Raw genomic sequence first — 17,763 nt, forward strand, 5'->3', positions numbered from 1 at the left:
CTTCTAGTGTACATGTATTTCTGTATTATTTCACTTTTTTATCTATGTTCAAAATGACATAAAATTTAATTCTGCTAGGACCGAGCACATAGAATTGGACAAACAAAGACTGTCCGAGTGTTTCGCTTTATAACTGATAACACTGTAGAAGAAAGAATAGTGGAACGTGCTGAGATGAAGCTAAGACTGGATTCGATAGTCATTCAACAAGGTGAGGCCTGGAGCTTTAGCTAATTCCTTAAGGATTGGCAGCAACACGTTTCTGTCTGATGCTTTCTGAGGGAAGGTTTAAGGACCTGGAGTCCAGCTAACCGCCAAGAAAGAAGGCTTATCTTTTAGATATTTATTTCACTTTTAATTTTGTTATTAAGGCAATGAATTCTGAGCTTAGGTAAGTTGATTTTAGTATATACTAGCTAGCAGTTTTCTTCGACCTAAGCCTCATATGTCACTCAAGTGGAAATAAAAGCAATACTTAAAATTATTTTTGTTTTGTTTCAAGACAGGGTTTCTCTATGTAGCCCCAGCTGTCCTGAAACTCTCTTTGTAGATAAGGTTGGCCTCGAACTTACAGATATCCACTTGCCTCTGCTTCCTGAGTGCTGGGATTAAAGGCATGAGTCACCATGCCTAGCCTCGTAATTAAGATTTTTAAGAATTAATGGGGATAATATATAAAATATATGACATTCAACATAGCATATATTAAATTGAGATGTGGTGAAGATTTATAAACACTGGGGAATACTGAGGAATTGAAAGACAAAAATTACTTACTTTTTTCTTATTTGGAACTATTTACTAAGTGACTGCCAGATACCTGGCAGTATTCTTGCTATTGAGATTAAAGCAACAAGTAGACCAAGAGTTAATATTTTCAAGGAACTTTACAGTTTAGTAGGTGGGAGATTTGACTAGACCCACAGGTCTAGAGAGGGGTGGGACTTTATTTGGCTCAATTGAAAGAAATTTCAAGTTCTTGTATCAGATCAGCTTTAAGAAAGACATACTTGGCCATTTGTGAAAACACAAATCAAGATTGGCTAAATTCCTACCAGTTAAATGTCTTATTTTATTAATGTTGAATTCTTTTCTGTCTATAATGAAACTATATTTTCAGCTTTTGAGTTTATCGTATCTATATATTTTCTTTTCTGATTCAAAAAAATTTATTTATTTGTTTATTGAAATGGTCTCACTGTGTAGCCTTGGCTAGTCTAGAATTTGCTAAGTAGATTAGGCTGGCCTTGGACTCAGGTTTGCCTACGTCTGCTTTTTCGGAAGACTTGTTTACACATGTTAAAATGTGTGAGATTTCCTCTCAACTTTGATTTTCTTTTTTGCTTTGTTTGTTTTTGAGACAGGATCTCATTATGTGGCTCTTTGCCTGTCCTGGAATTCATTATCTACAGGCTGGCCTTTAACGTAACCCAGAGATATACCAGCCTCTGCCTCCTGAGAGTGCAGGGATCAAAGGCGTGTGCCACTGCGTTCAGCAGCTTGATTTTTCAAATATCTCAAATACTGTATTCCTCAAAGAGCAATGTATTAAACCACTATATAGTAGATAACATTATGTTATATGTAAGCTTTAGAAATATTTTAAAAACTTACCTGGTTGGAAAATGTGACATTAAATTTATTGTAATAGTGAGTTTGATAATTTGTAAATTAATAGTAAAGAGAAATGGGTAACATTTAAATTTTTAAGTTTACAGTGAAATAAAGTCTAATTAATTTAATACAACACAATCTTTTTTTCAGGGAGACTTGTAGATCAGAACCTGAACAAAATTGGGAAAGATGAGATGCTTCAAATGATTCGACACGGCGCCACACATGTATTTGCTTCAAAAGAAAGTGAAATCACTGATGAGGATATTGATGGTATTTTGGAAAGAGGTGCAAAGAAGGTGAGATGCATAGTAAATGATAATGTTTGTAACAGTTTATGAATAAACTGACAGCATGTCTGTTCTCCATAATCATACATGACTGCATGATTAAGGAGAAGTCTTTTTGTTGTTGTTGTTGCTGTGTTTTTTTTTTTTTTTTTTGTTTCTTTGTTGTTGTTGTTTTGTTTTGTTTTTCTGGATTAGTCCAGAGCAGAGAAAGAACATGTTCAAAGGAGCATATATGGCCAAGGCTGGGAAAGCAGCAGAGAGTAGGAAAGCATAGTAAAAATCTCATGAACAAAGGGAAGAATAGTGAAAATAGTTTGGCTGTGAGAAGGATGAGTAGCTGGAAGGAGGAATGCCCTTCAAGAGCTTAGATGGAGTTTAGGAAGGAGAAGAGGTGAGAGGGGCTAGGATGCTATCATGAGAGCATGGACGTTGAAATATGTAACTGGTGCTTGTGATACTGAGGGAGCCTGGAGGCCAGCATGGGCTTTGATATGCTGATAGTACCAATGATAGGAAGGTTGTCAGGTAAGGGAAAGGGGCTCCTTTTGGTAACAACTGGCTTGACAAATTCCTGAGGAATGGTTTTCATCTACCTGCCAGAAACCCTCCTATAGTCCAGGTTGATCTTATGTCTGGATAATTGGAGTTTGAAAAATTGGAGTTTCCTCTGGACCTGACAGTGTAGATCAAAACTAGTTGAGAAAATATTTCCTTTGTGGATTACCATCTTTTTTTTCTATAAAAATCAAGCTTTTGTATATTGTTAAAGTCTAATTTTCTAAAATTTACTTATGTATATTGGTATTTGTCTTTGCATCATGAGTGCCTACTGCTCAAGAAGGCTAGAAGAGGGTTTCCCTGGATTCCTCTGGAACCAGAGTTAAATGTAGTTGTGAGCTGCCTTGTGAACTGAACCAGGTTATCTGGAAGAGCAACAAATATTCTTAACTGCTGATCCGTCTTTCTAGTTTCTGAAAGTCCAATCTGTTTTGACTACAGGTTTTAAGATTATTTTGCTTTCAATAAGATTTTTTTTTTTTTTTTTTTCTGTGTAGACTGCAGAAATGAATGAAAAGCTCTCCAAGATGGGTGAAAGCTCTCTTAGAAACTTTACAATGGATACAGAATCCAGTGTTTATAACTTCGAAGGAGAAGACTACAGAGAAAAACAAAAGGTATTTATTTCACAATGAAGTTTTAATGAAAACTTGGAATCTTTTGTTAGATATTATTTTACAGCCTAGGTTTTTCATTGTTTAAGTAGTGTTGGAGCTTGTAAACTCTGATTTGATCACTTGCTTACTTACTTCCTAATAAGGAGTGGTCTTAACACAGTGCTGGGTGGCCCCCACTTTCTATCTGAGGCTGGCCTTTGACGCCTCTATTCTCTAGTGCTGTCATAAATGTGTGCTGCTTGGCGAGTTTGGAGTATTTTTAATTTATATGATAAAGTTCATTGTACACTGTTACTGAAAGCAGTTTTGTGTAGTGAGAGTATAGTTGGGAATGTTTGAAAGTAAACTGAGTGTCAATAAAAATGCCACAGGCTATTTTTCTTAGAACTTGAATTGGTTGTTAGCAAAATGATTTAGTTTCATTAGCAATATTTGCTATTACAGAGAGAAATTGTCAAATGTTATAATAGAAGAAATGCCTTTCCTATTGCTTAACATTTAGACAAGTACTGAACATAGTTTCAGAAGTTTTTCTCAGAAAATTATGTCTATTTTTTTCTTATTTGGACTTTAGTATATATTCTGTAGTATTTTATAGATTTTGTCCTCTGTTTTAATTGCGTAGTAAAAAAAATACCATAATCTTCACCTTTACAGTATTTTTAGTCTAGTATTTTGTCAATATATTTTTATTTATAAATCACTGTTGGTATTTTATTGCTGTGTATAATGATATTAGTGCTTTTAATTATTCCCCACATCCTAGATTGCATTCACAGAGTGGATTGAACCACCTAAAAGAGAAAGAAAAGCCAACTATGCTGTTGATGCATATTTCAGGGAAGCTCTCCGTGTCAGTGAGCCTAAAGCACCCAAGGTAAGGTGACAGCATGGAAGTGTTTCTCAAATTTTTACAACAAAATAAAATTGAGAATTATGGTTTGTGTTATTGTTAAATTTGTTTACATTTTGATTAATGTCAGTTCATTTTTATTTAAAGGTGAATTCTCTTCGATAATTGGCTGTTATAGTTTAGGAAATGACAGTATGGATGTGTCTGTATATGTGTGTTTTTGTTTTTTAATGGACAATACTGTTTTTATTTTTCTTTAGGCACCTCGACCTCCAAAACAACCAAATGTTCAGGATTTCCAGTTCTTTCCCCCACGTTTATTTGAATTACTGGAAAAAGAAATTTTGTATTACAGGAAAACTATTGGGTACAAGGTGATTAAAATTCTTCCCTATGCATTTTCTACTTAGAAGCACAAAGGCAAAACTGCTAATTGACATTTGCTTAAGTAACTTGAGCCTGGTAGGAAATCCTGTTTCCTGCTGTATTCTAGTTTTATATGTTTAGTATATGAACTTTCTGAGTTTTCATTGAAAAGAAAAAATTCATGAGTAATAATTTTTAAAGATGTAACATTGGAAATTAAACAATTTCATGGGTATATTGAAAAGCATGTAATGCTAATTTGTTAAGAATTTATTAAGCCTCTTAAAATTTACCAATTGATGGCATTGGAAAACATCTGTTAGGTGCCTCGGAGTCCTGATCTACCTAATGCAGCACAGGCACAGAAAGAAGAACAGCTTAAAATTGATGAAGCGGAGCCACTTAATGATGAGGAGTTAGAAGAAAAAGAAAAGCTTCTGACACAGGTATAACTTTTGAGTAATGCAAATTAAGTCATTTTGTAAAGTACTGTTTTAGGCATGTTGAGGCATACGTAGTACAGACTTCTGCTTTCAGAGAGAGTAATTGGGGCTGACAATGCAATCGAATACCGGAGTGCTTCTCCAGCACAGGCATTCCAGCTCTAGTCGCCAGCACGATGAAGAGGTAGGGGAGGAGAATTAAGCATGGGGAAGCTTGAATGCATGCTGCTGCATTTAATTTTCAGTACTAGTTGAGCTTAAAGAATATGTAATTAGAGTTGGTATTCTGTAGAACTTGATTTCAGTATTGCTAGCTTTCTGTGAATCTCCCATACTTCCAAATTATTCTAAATCACAAATTTCTATTTGATAATTAATTTAAAAGTTTAAAATTTTTGTATAGTCATTTTACTTGGTACTGTTACATAAAAAAATCATCATACCAACTATACGTCATGTTGTATACATTCTTCCTATACACTCCACCTTCCCCTTCCTCTTTACTTGTTAGTCTCCTTTGTTCTTCTACTCTCCCTTCTGCATTCATATCATAATGTGTGTGTCGTGTGTGTGTGTGTGTATAATATATATATATATATATATATATATAAAATTTTAGGTGTCTACATAAAGTCTAGATACAACAAACGAGGGAAGACATACAGTGTTTGTTTGGGGTTGGCTTCATTCACTTAGTAAGATTATCTCCAGTTGCTTCCATTTTCCTCTCAACAATAGTTGTTAGCTGAAAAAGATTTCCACACACTACTTGTGCTACATTTTCTTTATCCTTTCCTGTGTTTTTGGACAACTAAGTTGGTCTCATAACTTAGCTCTTGAGGATGATTATTGAATACACATTGATGTACAGGTGTCTCAGATACATTGATTTGGAGTCTTCTGGGTAAAAGGACTGTTATATGGAGTGGAGAAAAGGTTCAGATGTTAAGACACTTGTTTGTTCTTGCAGAGGATCAGGTTTTTATTCTCTGTCCCTACATGGCAGCTTGCAAATACCCACAACTCTAGTTCCAGGATTCACATGATACAGACGTATATTCATATAAAACACTTACATACATAAAATTAATTAAGTCTTAAAAAGAAAAACCTGCCATAGTGACTTCTAGTGGCTGTACTAGTTTAAATTCCTACATATAATGGTTAATGGTTAAATTCCTACATATAATTCCAGCATATAATGGTTCCTTTTTGTTTACATTCTTGTCAGTATTTGATATTTTCTTCATGACTTCCATTCTGATCTGAGATAAAATTGCAATGTCATTTTAATTTCTATTTATTGAAAAGTAAAATTGGATAGTTTATGTATGTTCATTAGCCATTTGTATTGATTTTTTTTTTAAATATGTTCGTTAGTCATTAGTATTTAATTTTCTGTAAGCTGCTTTTTCATTTCTTTAGCCCATTACTTACAGGGTTCTTTGAGTTGGGTTTAATTTTGTGGAGTTCTTGTATACTCCAGATAGTAACCCTCTCTCAGATGTATTCTGCTTACTATTTTATCTTAATTTTAATTTTTATTAATTACAGTTTATTCACTTTGTATCTCAGCTGTAGTCCTCTTCCCCACCCCCTCTCAATCTCACTCTTCCTCCCTCTTCATGGGCTAGCTCTTTAATCACTTCCACCTGAGGGGGGAGCAGCCTTACCAGTCCACAGAAGAAGACAATGAAGCCAGTCCTGATGAAATCTGCTTAATATCTTTAAAAAAATCTTTGAGATACAAACATTGGAGAATCTGATCTTTAATCTACCCTTTTATAAAAATTTGACAATTTCATACCATGCATTCTGTCAGCTCTTGCCCCTCAGCATCTCTCTAATCCTTCCTACCACTGTAAAACCCCACCCCGGTCCCATTGTTGGACCCACTGAGTTTTTAATTAGATCTGTCTATGTGAGTATGGGTATGAAACTGTCCACTAGGTAGAACATGATAGTCTCACCAGTGGCTCACAACTGAAAATATCCTCTTCCCTTAGCATCAATAGCCAGTAGTTCCCCAGCGATGGGTAGAGCCGAATGAGCCCCTCCTCCATCCATGACTGAATACCAACTGCTGCTGCCACTATGATTATAATGGCTGTGTTACGGCTAGAAGGGTAACACTTCACAGCTCCACATTGTCTGCAGTAGTGTTTAGCACTTCTGGCACTAGTGTTTATTTGTGTATTTATTTATATATATGCCAGCATGGAGGAAGCTTTCAGTTGAGTCTAGCTTGAGTCTTCTGTATCCTGCAACCAAATTGTATGCTATCTGACTATCTAGTTGCCTGGTGGGCAACCAGGACAATGGCAATAGCCTGTATTGTTTTGGAGTTTCTGACCAACAGCGATTAGGAACCTTCCTGACCAGCAACTTAATGGGCGGTGTCCTGTACCTGGCAATGGCAGTTTTGTTTGATCCCATGGCTTTGGGATCAGCATTATCTGTCCATGTAGGACACCTTATTTAGAGACTGATAAAAAACAAATATAATTAGGTTCATGTGTGTGGACACTTGGTGCAGGAGTCATTACTTTTTACCGTGTAGATTCTAGGGATTGAACTCAAGTCATCAGGCTTGGCTGCAGGTATGTTTACCATCTCACTGGCTCTTTTTGAAAAGAGAGGTTCATGGGGTTTGCATATAGAGTAGTAGATTTCCATATGACTTCTTACGTGCTTAGTTTTGGTTAACCCTGTTACCTTCCATTTTCTCCTCTCTTTTTCTACCACCCCAGTCTCTCTTCCTCACTTTCACTTCACATGTGTTCAAGGTTTTTTTTAAGATTTATTTATCTATTATGTATACAATATATATTTGCATGTACACCTGCATGCCAAAAAGAGGGCACCAGATTTCATTTTAGATGGTTGTGAGCCACCGTGTGGTTACTGGGAATTGAACTCAGGACCTCTGGAAGAACAACCAGTGCTCTTAACCTCCGAGCCATCTCTCCAGCCCATGTTCTAGTTTTTAAGCTTTGTTTTTCTTGCATTTTTCTACCTGCTCATTTTTTATTTTTACTATCTATTACTTTTCCTTACAAGCGCTTAATAGTATTTCAAAGCTTTTTTTTTTTTTTTTAAATAAGTATTGTTTAGCCTTCTCATGTAACATTCCTTACTGTCTTCCTTTTAGAGTTTGTTGCTCAGGTTTCTTAGAACTATATAATGTACTGGTAAAAGTGTGTACATGAAAAGGTAAACACTCCAAAACTCTTAGTTAAGATAGATTTATTTTTCCTCTAATAATATTAAAAGTATTTGAAAATATGGTAGCATTATTTTCTAAGTCCTATGTGCTGTGATTAAATATTTTCCTTATTGCTGTTTAGGGGTTTACTAATTGGAATAAGAGAGATTTTAACCAGTTTATCAAAGCTAATGAGAAGTGGGGTCGTGATGATATTGAAAATATAGCCAGAGAAGTAGAAGGAAAAACTCCAGAAGAAGTCATTGAATACTCAGGTAATAGTTTTACTTTGTTAATATAAGAATGCTGTTACTCTTTGAGAGTTGACCGGAAGGTTTTTGGAAACTTCCTGTTTTCTTTTTTATATTTTTTCATTTTCTCCACTTATTTATTCTTTTATACTCTTACAGCTGTGTTCTGGGAAAGATGCAATGAGCTCCAGGACATAGAGAAGATTATGGCTCAGATTGAAAGGGGAGAGGCAAGAATTCAAAGAAGAATAAGTATCAAGAAAGCACTAGATACAAAGGTACTTGTATATTAAGTGTAGTAAGTAGCTAGTGTAACTCTAGTCTGTGAATATGATGAGGGAGCTGTGTTAAAGGAAAAGAAATTATAATTCAAAATTTAAGATTTCTTCAGAAAAATTACAACTTTCTTAACATAGTTTACCTGAATATTGAATTAATAGCCTGGTTTAAATGTGCTAGACTCTGCTTCTTCCTAAGTGTTGGAAAGCTTAGATCTCATTTCTCATAGTTATAAACATGAAACACTATAAAAGTACTACAGTACAAAGGGCAGGTAAGAGTCTCTAGATGAAAAATTCTGATGTGAAACGAAACATTTATGGTTACTTATAGGAAAGATTAATGTGGATAGTATGGATTCACAGGACTTGTATTTTATATAATATATATATAAAATATGGCTTTCGTAGATTGGCCGGTATAAAGCACCCTTTCATCAGCTAAGAATATCATATGGTACTAACAAAGGAAAAAACTACACTGAGGAAGAGGACCGTTTTCTTATTTGTATGCTGCACAAGCTTGGATTTGACAAGGAAAATGTTTATGATGAATTACGACAATGTATTCGAAATTCCCCTCAGTTCAGATTTGATTGGTTTCTCAAGTCCAGAACTGCAATGGTGAGTATTCAAGGTTTTTTGTGTAATGCAGCAGAGTTCAGAATAAGTATATTCAATGTTTGTTCAATATTTGTTAACTTTAAAAAAAACATCCTTGAAGTAGATTTTCTTTAGTTTCAGAAATTAAGTAATTTCACCTGTTACTCATAGCCACAATTTGAAAACATGAGAGGTAATTTGAAAAATTGTCTCTTCTTTAAATGTTATATGTTTTAACATTGCTTTATACAGTAGCACTAATGAGGTTCTAAGTGAGGAGAAATACTACCATCAGGTTCACCTCCTGAACATGATGATTTTGCAAGTAGACAGTTCTGTAGAGAAGAATGTTCTTCAGGTATCTACCTGTCCATCAGGATGCTGGATCTGCGTTCTTTTAAGAAGATGGCTGATCGGCATAGAACAGTATTCTTTATACTGATTAAAGACTGGCTCTTGTTTGTGGTTCTAATGTCTGGCTGTTTCTAATGAGAGATGTCCATTTCTAACATCCTCAGGTTAGATTTCAAGAAAGTTTACCTTTGGATTATCTTCTGTAATTCAGCACCTTTGACCTTTGTTAGAGTAATGAAAGTACAAAGGTTGAGCAGTCTTAAGTTTGAAACATACCACAGTAAACAAAATGTATGCACTTGAAATATCTTGTTAATGTACATAGCCATGGGTACATTTGATCATGGTAAAATACATACTTTTTTCAGTAGTTGTTAAGTCTGCCATTTTATGCCATTGTTAAGAGAAATGTAATTAGCATGAGCTACCCTGAAGATACTATTAGTATAGTGTAATTAGTTGAAAGATTGAGTTGCTCTATGCTCTCCTGTGTTTCTTTTATGTAAGATGTTATTTTTACATAATAAGGAATTATATAAATAAATAAGGAACTTTTTATATGCTAAGGCACAGAAAATAATTAATATATATAGGTTTTGTGATAAATAATTGAGGCATAATTCTTGCCCAAGAAGGTCAAAGGATTCGGTATACCAGGGGTATGTTTGCTATAGTGCACTTGATAAAAAACATTGGTTTGTATGCTGTACTGCACTTTTTTTGTTTTTGTTTTTTTCAAGGCAGGGTTTCTCCATGTAGCCCTGGCTGTCCTGGAACTTGCTTTATAGACCAGCTGGCCTCTCACAGAGATCCACCTGCTTCTGTCTCCTCTGAGTGCTGGGATTAAAGGTGTGCACCACCATTGCCTGGCTTTGCATGCTTTTTATAGGAAACACAATTTTGCTATTTATTGTTTTATTGTCTTATCTCTTATTGGAAATAATACTAAGCCATGCATGAAGCTTCTACCAAGTAGTTCAAAATTATTTTACTGTGGTTTTGCCTGTGTAAAAGTTTTACTTAACATATAAGAGACTAAAACAAGCAAACAAAACTCTTTAGTTCTGTTAGGAAATGAGCTCCTGGCAAAAGTGATGCAAATGGATTTTTACCTTAGTGAGTGTTATTTGCTATTTCTCCATTATACTTCACATCTCTTCTGGAGGCCACATAGATTGGTAGAGAAAGGAGGTAGATAAAAGTCATCATAGACTTCATGTGCATATACACTAAGATGACAATGCTTTTAGAGAAAAGATTATTCTTATCTCTTAAGTTCTAGTTGGTTTTGGTTTTGTTATGTATGCTAATGTTTAAACGTAAGTTATTTGTTTGCTTATTGGCACATTACCTACCACTGAACTACATCCCTGACCATTTGTTAGTGCTGCTTTAAAGAATGAAGTAAAAACATGAAATACTTCCTTTTTTGTATTTTTACAGCATGGTCTGTGAGTAAAGATTAACCTCTTTTTGCTTAGTTTTTGTTGTTGTTGTTTTTTTAAGTCTTCTGGGAATATCTGAGTGATTTTTGTTTTTGTTAAAATATATTTAGAGATGAAGTCCTGACAACATAACATGTAGGTGGAAATAACAACTTTACCACTTATATTTATAATGCAGGAGCTCCAGCGGAGGTGTAATACCTTAATTACTTTGATTGAAAGAGAAAATATGGAGCTAGAAGAAAAGGAGAAGGCAGAGAAAAAGAAAAGAGGACCAAAGCCTTCCGTGAGTATTCACTAATATGTAAACTGTATAGATGATGGGAATGATAGACTTTTGGATATTTTGTGCACACTCGTGTGTGTGAGTGTGGGGGGGTGTTGCTCATACATATGTGTGATAATACCCAGTGGGTGAGGCATAGGTTGACAGTCAGGTGCCACCTTATGTTTTGAGACAGGAGTCTCACTGAATTTGGAGCGTGCCACTTTGGTTAGGTTGGCTGTTCTGTCTGTGCACCTCTTCTCCTGCCCTGTACTCTTCAATGATGGGGATGTCTGGCTTTTAATGAGTTTTGGGGTTTAGAACTCAGGTTTTTATGCTTTCATGACTAGCGGTTTACTCACTAGCAAACTACCTTTTTAAAGTATTTTGTCTTTTTTCTTTGAAATAATATATTTTAGTTAGCTGAAAATATAAACTAAATTTGATGCACTAAATATGGGAAAGCATGTTGTCCTTCTGAAAGTATGTTCTGATTGCCAGGAGTGCATACTTGTTCTTGAGAATTCTTGAAATCTTAGGAGACTTTCAGGAATATTAGAGAACAGTAACTTTACAAGTTCTGTGATAGTCTTCTAAGATTGGATTCACTGTCTTAGTAATATGTTAGCAGTTTAAATATAAGTATTTCAGGAGGAAATAGGCATCTTGTTATGTAACAACAGTAAATTATTTGGAGATGTGACAGTGGTTTTGGGAGATTTATTCTGTATCTCTGGAGAAAAGTCTTGTCCTGTCCTGTTGTATGTTAGTTACTACTAACGTGCTGTAGCATGTTTGAGAGTATATTGATTCTTTGTTATTTTTATCTTGTCACAAGAACTAATTGTTGTGTTTGTTCATAGACACAGAAACGTAAAATGGATGGTGCCCCTGATGGCCGAGGAAGAAAAAAGAAGCTGAAACTATGAACAAATATTTGTCTTATAATCACTAACTAGTAGTTCTTTAATTTACGGGTCTTCATAAGATGTGCTGTACAGTGCTCAACTTATGTCATTCAAAGACATCAGGTCCATCTGCTTATTGAGCTAGAAACATAGTATGTAGTTTCACTTTTTTAAATGCAACAGCTGTGCTGGAATTTTTTTTATCATTAACACTTGAAGTAATAAAACAGGCTTCATTTATTAATAAATGTTTCATTTGATTTATTTTTCTAATAGTTTCATTTGTGAGGATTGTGGCTTTTTATCAGTTACTACTTTGACACTTGTATAGCTTAAAAACAAGCAAACAAGTAAAAAAAAAATTACAAATAACATTTGATTGGTCCCTTCAACTTAGTTGTGTAATTATTTTATTTTGCATTCTTTGCCTTTGTTGGAAAAATTTTTTGTAGTACTATTGAGTCTCATCTGGAAAAATTGTGTAAACTGCATTCTTGCTTATTACAGAATGGGGGAAGGCAAGACAAGTTGTGATTTCTATGCATATTTTTGTTAACACTTTCTGTTCCTATGGTTCTGAGGTGAATGTGCCCTATTCTGTTGGGAGAATGGCCTTTTTTAGTTGTATAGCCAAAGACATTTAGTATTTTCTGGTTCTTTAAGGTGATGTATTATTTTGTAAAAGGGATTTTTTTAAGTATTTGGTAAATATTTTTGACAAATGGCCTGCAGCAGCCACAACTTAGAAAGATAATGTCAGAAATAAGGTGATTTTTCTTTTTTTAATTTGAATGACCCAGCCAAAATGAGGTGTGAATTTGTCATACTGTTACAATACTAATAGAATGTACCCTCTCAGTTTATAGTATTTTTGAGTTTTTAGAGTAAATGAAAATTTTATTTTATTATATTTTAAAATATCTTCTAAGTCTTAGTAGCAAGATGGAGTGTAATTCCAGTTTTTATTTTCTATGGAGTAGACTTGGTCAACTGGATGCCCTGAAGCAGGAATACCCAGAGGCCTTTATGTGCTACATGCCATTTGTATAAAGTTTTATATGTGCAAATTGGGTACATGCGCAGTTCTCCATTTTTCTAAGGGAGTGCAATAAATGTAGCATCGTGAATAAATATAACTTTTATAATCCTTAAAGTGTTTTCTTTCCATTTCTTTGCTTCTTTTTCCTCATTTACTTAACTTCAAACTTTTCCCCATAAGCGATAGTCTTATTTTTCTAGTCTCTTCCTCTGAAAATTTTTCTCTATCTACAAGTCACTAAAAAGACTGCTTATTTGTACTGTGAATGTCTGATTTTCAAGTAGGATTGCTGATGTCAATCAAGAAAAATAGTCTGGGAAATTGTAATTTGAATTTTCATGTTCTTGTGAAGTTGGTTAATATTGAGCATTAGATGTGGCCTTATTTTGGAGGAAATAATTGAAAACATGTTAAGATTGAAGAAAACTTAATAAAGGTCACAAAATTGAGGTTTTGAAATGGAGAGAAATTGGGAGGTGCTGTGCAATGGAAGGAAGCTGAATTGAGCATGATGTGGTCTTTTGAGACCTGGAGATCTCTAGATCTCTTTTTTTCCTTCCTTCCTTCCCTTTCTCCCTCCCCCCTTTTTTTTTTTTTTTTTTTTTTTTTTTTGGTTTTTCGAGACTTGAGGTTTGCTGTGTAATAATCCTGGCTGTTCTGGACTCACCTTGTAGACCAGACTGGCCTCAAACTCAGAGATCATCTGCCTCTCTCTCCTAGGTTCTGGAATTAAAGGTGTGCACCACCACACCTGGCTCCTAGAGACCTGGAGATTTAAATATAAAAAATATAAAGAGAAATCTTAGGTGAAAAAATGTGGAAGATACTAGCCATATTTCACATGATTTAGCCAGTGTTGGAGACTTGTTCTGGGCCCATTTAGATAGCAGTGCATGTTTCTCTAGAAGGAAGGAATGCCACATGTGCTCATTAAGGAAGGTCCGCGTGTTCTAACTCTGAACTGTCCATGTCTTAAAAGAGTTAATGGTGAACATAGAACTGGAAGTCATACTACAGATTAGTCCATTGGTGGTGGTGCCTGAAGCAAAACCAAAGCCCAGCCATCTGTTCCCCAGTAAGACCGCGTTCCAGGCAGGCTCCAGTGCACTCAGCCTCTAAGTGACCGGAGCCCAGCTTCGCTAGAGCTGTGTTTCCTCAGGGTGTAGCACGAGGGTTGTCAGCAGTGGCAGCATTCCAGAATGCCGAATGCAGAGTCGTTCCTATGGCTGGCACGCACAGGCCCTGGTGCCAGTCTCCTAGCAGCCCTGAAGGTATGACAGGAGTTTACGGGCTTGAGGCAGGGAAAGTTTGAGATGCCATCGGCATATCCATTAGTAGATGGCCTCGGTATACCCATTAGTTACTGTTTTCCTTCATTTGAATGGAATAGATGTAACAGCTTTCAACAATTGATTTCCTGTTCTCAAGTTTCAGTCTACCAAATGTATCAGACAGTAAAGGAAGAGTGCTGAACATTTGGGCAATTTTTAATAACTAAGTGGTGGCTGATATACTGGCTAGTTTTTAACTGTCAATTTGGTATAACTTAGAATAACCTGGGAAGAGAGGTTTTTTTTTTTTTTTTAACTTTATAAAGGGTTATATTTATTTACAAATAATGGGCAGCATTCTACTAGTAAAATCTATAATCTATTTTCCAAAAGCAAGAGTTTCTTTTTGTTTGGTTGGATTTTTAAGAAAACAAAAATGGTGGGGGGTGTTCTGATGGCGTACCCATTTAATGCCAGCACTCAGGAGGCAGAAGCAGGTGAATCTGAGTTCAAGGCAGTCTGACTTACATAGTTTCAAAACAGCCAGAGCTATGGAGAGACCCTGTCTCAAAAACAAACCAATACATTATGAAGGCATCAGGATTCTCCTGTTACTAGATTACTGCTGGGATGGAGGGAAAGAGTAGTCTGCTAGGACAGAAATCAAAACTTGTGTTGAGCTTTCTCCAAAAAGGAAAAGTAAGTAAGGTGTGTGATCGCCAGCGTCACAGCTGCCTGCAGAGTGGCTGAAGCAGGTCAGATAGCCCAACATAATGTAGCTGGATTACAAGTGGCCAGTATGCAGCTATAAGAAGCTACTAAACAGACGAGACCAAAACAGAAGAGACTGAGATTGTCAATAGTTCCTTCTGTGATCTCTGCCCCAATAGCCCAAATAAACACACCATCCAAGTGCAAGGAAAATAGCACATCATTAAAAATTTCACTCTAGCAAGACAATCAGTACAGAAATGTTGCCTGGTGCTATTGGTTCTGCCTGGGGCCTATCTCCCAGCAGCCCATGAAGTCAGGAGGGCCTCAGATTAAAAGTGCCTGGAATGACGGTAGAGCACCTTACAGGGATCACACACCCTGGGAACCAGCTGGTGGCTAATTCAACTTTAATTCCAGAGAACAAAGGCTAAATACCCTTTGGGGAGTCTCTAAATACCCTAAATACTCTAAATACCCTGGTGGGGAGCTCTAAAAATAGGTGTACATAATTGGTTGGAGCTAGGCACTCCAAGGATGCTTGATTTGCATTAAATAGCACGTTCCTATCATGCGAATGGAAACATAGCACCTAATTATCATATAGGCGCAGGGAGGGGAGAGCTAGTAGGGAGCTGTGTCAGGCCATATATCAAATGTGGTTAGGGGCATCTGTGTCTAAAGATTGCAGATGAAGTCAGGCAGAGAGCAAGAGGTCCTGCTGGGAAAGAGCAAGCTCAGAGTGACTATCCAGACTAACTACAACCTCAACCGGCAGGGCTCCTCCAACATACCGGCTCCAGGGTGCCGGTATAACAATGGCTCAACCATGTTATGCCCACAGTTCACATCCTCACCTACACACAAACTGTTGTGATTGTGTGAGCATAGCACAGTGAAGCAGAACGCTGAGCTGAGACCAATCATGCACAACAGGATGCTTTTCCAGGCTGCAGCTTAAGAGAAGCACATGCCCTTTGTCTGAGGGACCTTATGTAACCAATCATTAACTTAGGGACCCACAGCCTCCACTGGTTTCCATTGTGCACAGGGCAGGTTGCAGGCAGCACTGTTAGTATGTCTCCATGTCCACGTCCTGTAACTGCTGAACCATTTTTTTCCCTCCAGCTGCTTTCCTTTGCAAGAGGAGCCCAAATGAGATGGCTGTTCTGCCTGACCTCTCTGATGTCCTGAACCTTCTGTAACTCTTTGTTTTTCTTCAACCTGTTCATTATAAATTTAGCCTGGCATTTCTGTTGATCTCTTCCACTCTTCATTGCATCAATGGTTTCATTCTGTAACCCTCACTGGTATTTCACAGGCTCATGTCTGTGTTTTTCAAGTTCGAATGAGGTCCACTGTGAGCTCTTTTTCGGCTGCCTTTCAGAAGGCTTTAGTCCACCCGATCTTGCGTGTGTTCTGCTTCTTCTTGAAGTGTTTATGACACTTAGGTTTGCAGAAGCGAATACCTTGCAGTTGTTGAGGACAAACATCATGCCGTGGCCAGGGTAGGGCCTGGAACAGAAATAACACTTCTGCCGCATATTGACCACAAATGGGAGACACCTTCCCAAACCAGGAAGAGAGTCTTAAATTACACTTCGTGTGTTTGTGTGTGTGTGTCTGTGAAAGTATACATGACACAACACATGTGTGGAGGTAGGAGGGCAGCTTGTTGGAATCAGTTTTGCCTTTTAGCATATGGATCTTGAGGATGGAACTGACTGCCAGACATTGACCTGGGAAGAGAGTCTTAGGAATTCTCTAGATGAGGTTGGCCCGTGGACATGTTGCTAAGGAGGTTGGGGTTTGTTTTGATTGTTAATTGATTGATATGGGAAGATCAGCTCATTGTCAGTGGTAGATTGGGTCCAGAACTGTGAGTAAAGAAAGCTAGGAAGCAGGCGGCTTGTGTGCATTCATTTTTCTGTTTTTGACTGTGGATATACACAGTTTGAAGAGTCTACCTTGACTTCCCTACAGATGGACTGCAACCTGGAATGTTAAGCTAAAATAAATCCCTTCCTCTTCTAAGTTGCTTTTTGTCAAAGTGTTTAATGTTGCAAATGTATATCTAGTGGAGAGAGTTACCTAGTTAATGTCACAGATTTATAAATACTCCATTCACAAAACCACTTACTTGTGCAGTAACTATTAGGAAACACTAAAAAACACTAATTTCAAAGGAAGCGTTGTTTGTAACATCTCCAGAAAAAAAAAAAAAAAAGACAAATGTTTCAATGCCTCATTCATTTTATGGTTCCTCAACTAAAGATAGAATAAGAGACATAAAGAGAAACATTTTCTGAAAAATCACTGGAGAGGATGGAGTTCAAATCAACTTTCTGTGACTTTCTCTATAATGTCTGGCAAATTTTGGGGCACATGTTCTCAGCATGAAAGCCACAATGGACAGTCAGAGCCTAGGTGAAGCCTGGCACATCCGATAGAGTTATCCTGATCACAGGCGGTTTTTTCAGTGCCTTTGTTAGTATATGGGGAGAATGTGTGTCTCTCTATCCTATAGATGGTTATACCAATATTTGTTATTATTTTTAAAAGATTTGGGGCTGGAAAGATGGCTCAGCAAATCACACAGGCTACTCTTCCAGAGGACCCAGGTTCGATTCCCAGCACCCTTATGGTGCCTCACAACCCCCTGGAACTTCAGTCCTAGGGAATCCAAAGCCCT

General features: G+C 36.7%; 1 protein-coding gene and 1 pseudogene across 1 annotated transcript in view; one reads left to right on the forward strand and one right to left on the reverse strand.

Annotated features, from left to right (window-relative positions):
* Smarca5 (SWI/SNF related, matrix associated, actin dependent regulator of chromatin, subfamily a, member 5) overlaps positions 1-13,203 on the forward strand; it is a 36,054-nt gene extending 22,851 nt beyond the window's left edge. The window contains exons 14-24 of the mRNA XM_055609060.1: positions 79-211; positions 1,765-1,913; positions 2,960-3,079; positions 3,846-3,956; positions 4,193-4,306; positions 4,622-4,744; positions 8,089-8,221; positions 8,357-8,475; positions 8,887-9,099; positions 11,056-11,163; positions 12,006-13,203. Coding sequence (XP_055465035.1) covers positions 79-211; positions 1,765-1,913; positions 2,960-3,079; positions 3,846-3,956; positions 4,193-4,306; positions 4,622-4,744; positions 8,089-8,221; positions 8,357-8,475; positions 8,887-9,099; positions 11,056-11,163; positions 12,006-12,071 — 1,389 coding nt within the window. The 3' untranslated portion in view covers positions 12,072-13,203. The remainder of the gene's footprint in view (positions 1-78; positions 212-1,764; positions 1,914-2,959; positions 3,080-3,845; positions 3,957-4,192; positions 4,307-4,621; positions 4,745-8,088; positions 8,222-8,356; positions 8,476-8,886; positions 9,100-11,055; positions 11,164-12,005) is intronic.
* Positions 13,204-16,143: 2,940 nt separating this feature from the next.
* Positions 16,144-16,615, reverse strand: LOC129678302 (probable ribosome biogenesis protein RLP24; annotated as a pseudogene).
* Positions 16,616-17,763: the final 1,148 nt, after the last annotated feature.

Source organism: Psammomys obesus, unplaced genomic scaffold (genome assembly GCF_907164565.1).
Source record: "Psammomys obesus unplaced genomic scaffold, mPsaObe1.curated_primary_1811, whole genome shotgun sequence".
NCBI lineage: Eukaryota > Metazoa > Chordata > Mammalia > Rodentia > Muridae > Psammomys > Psammomys obesus.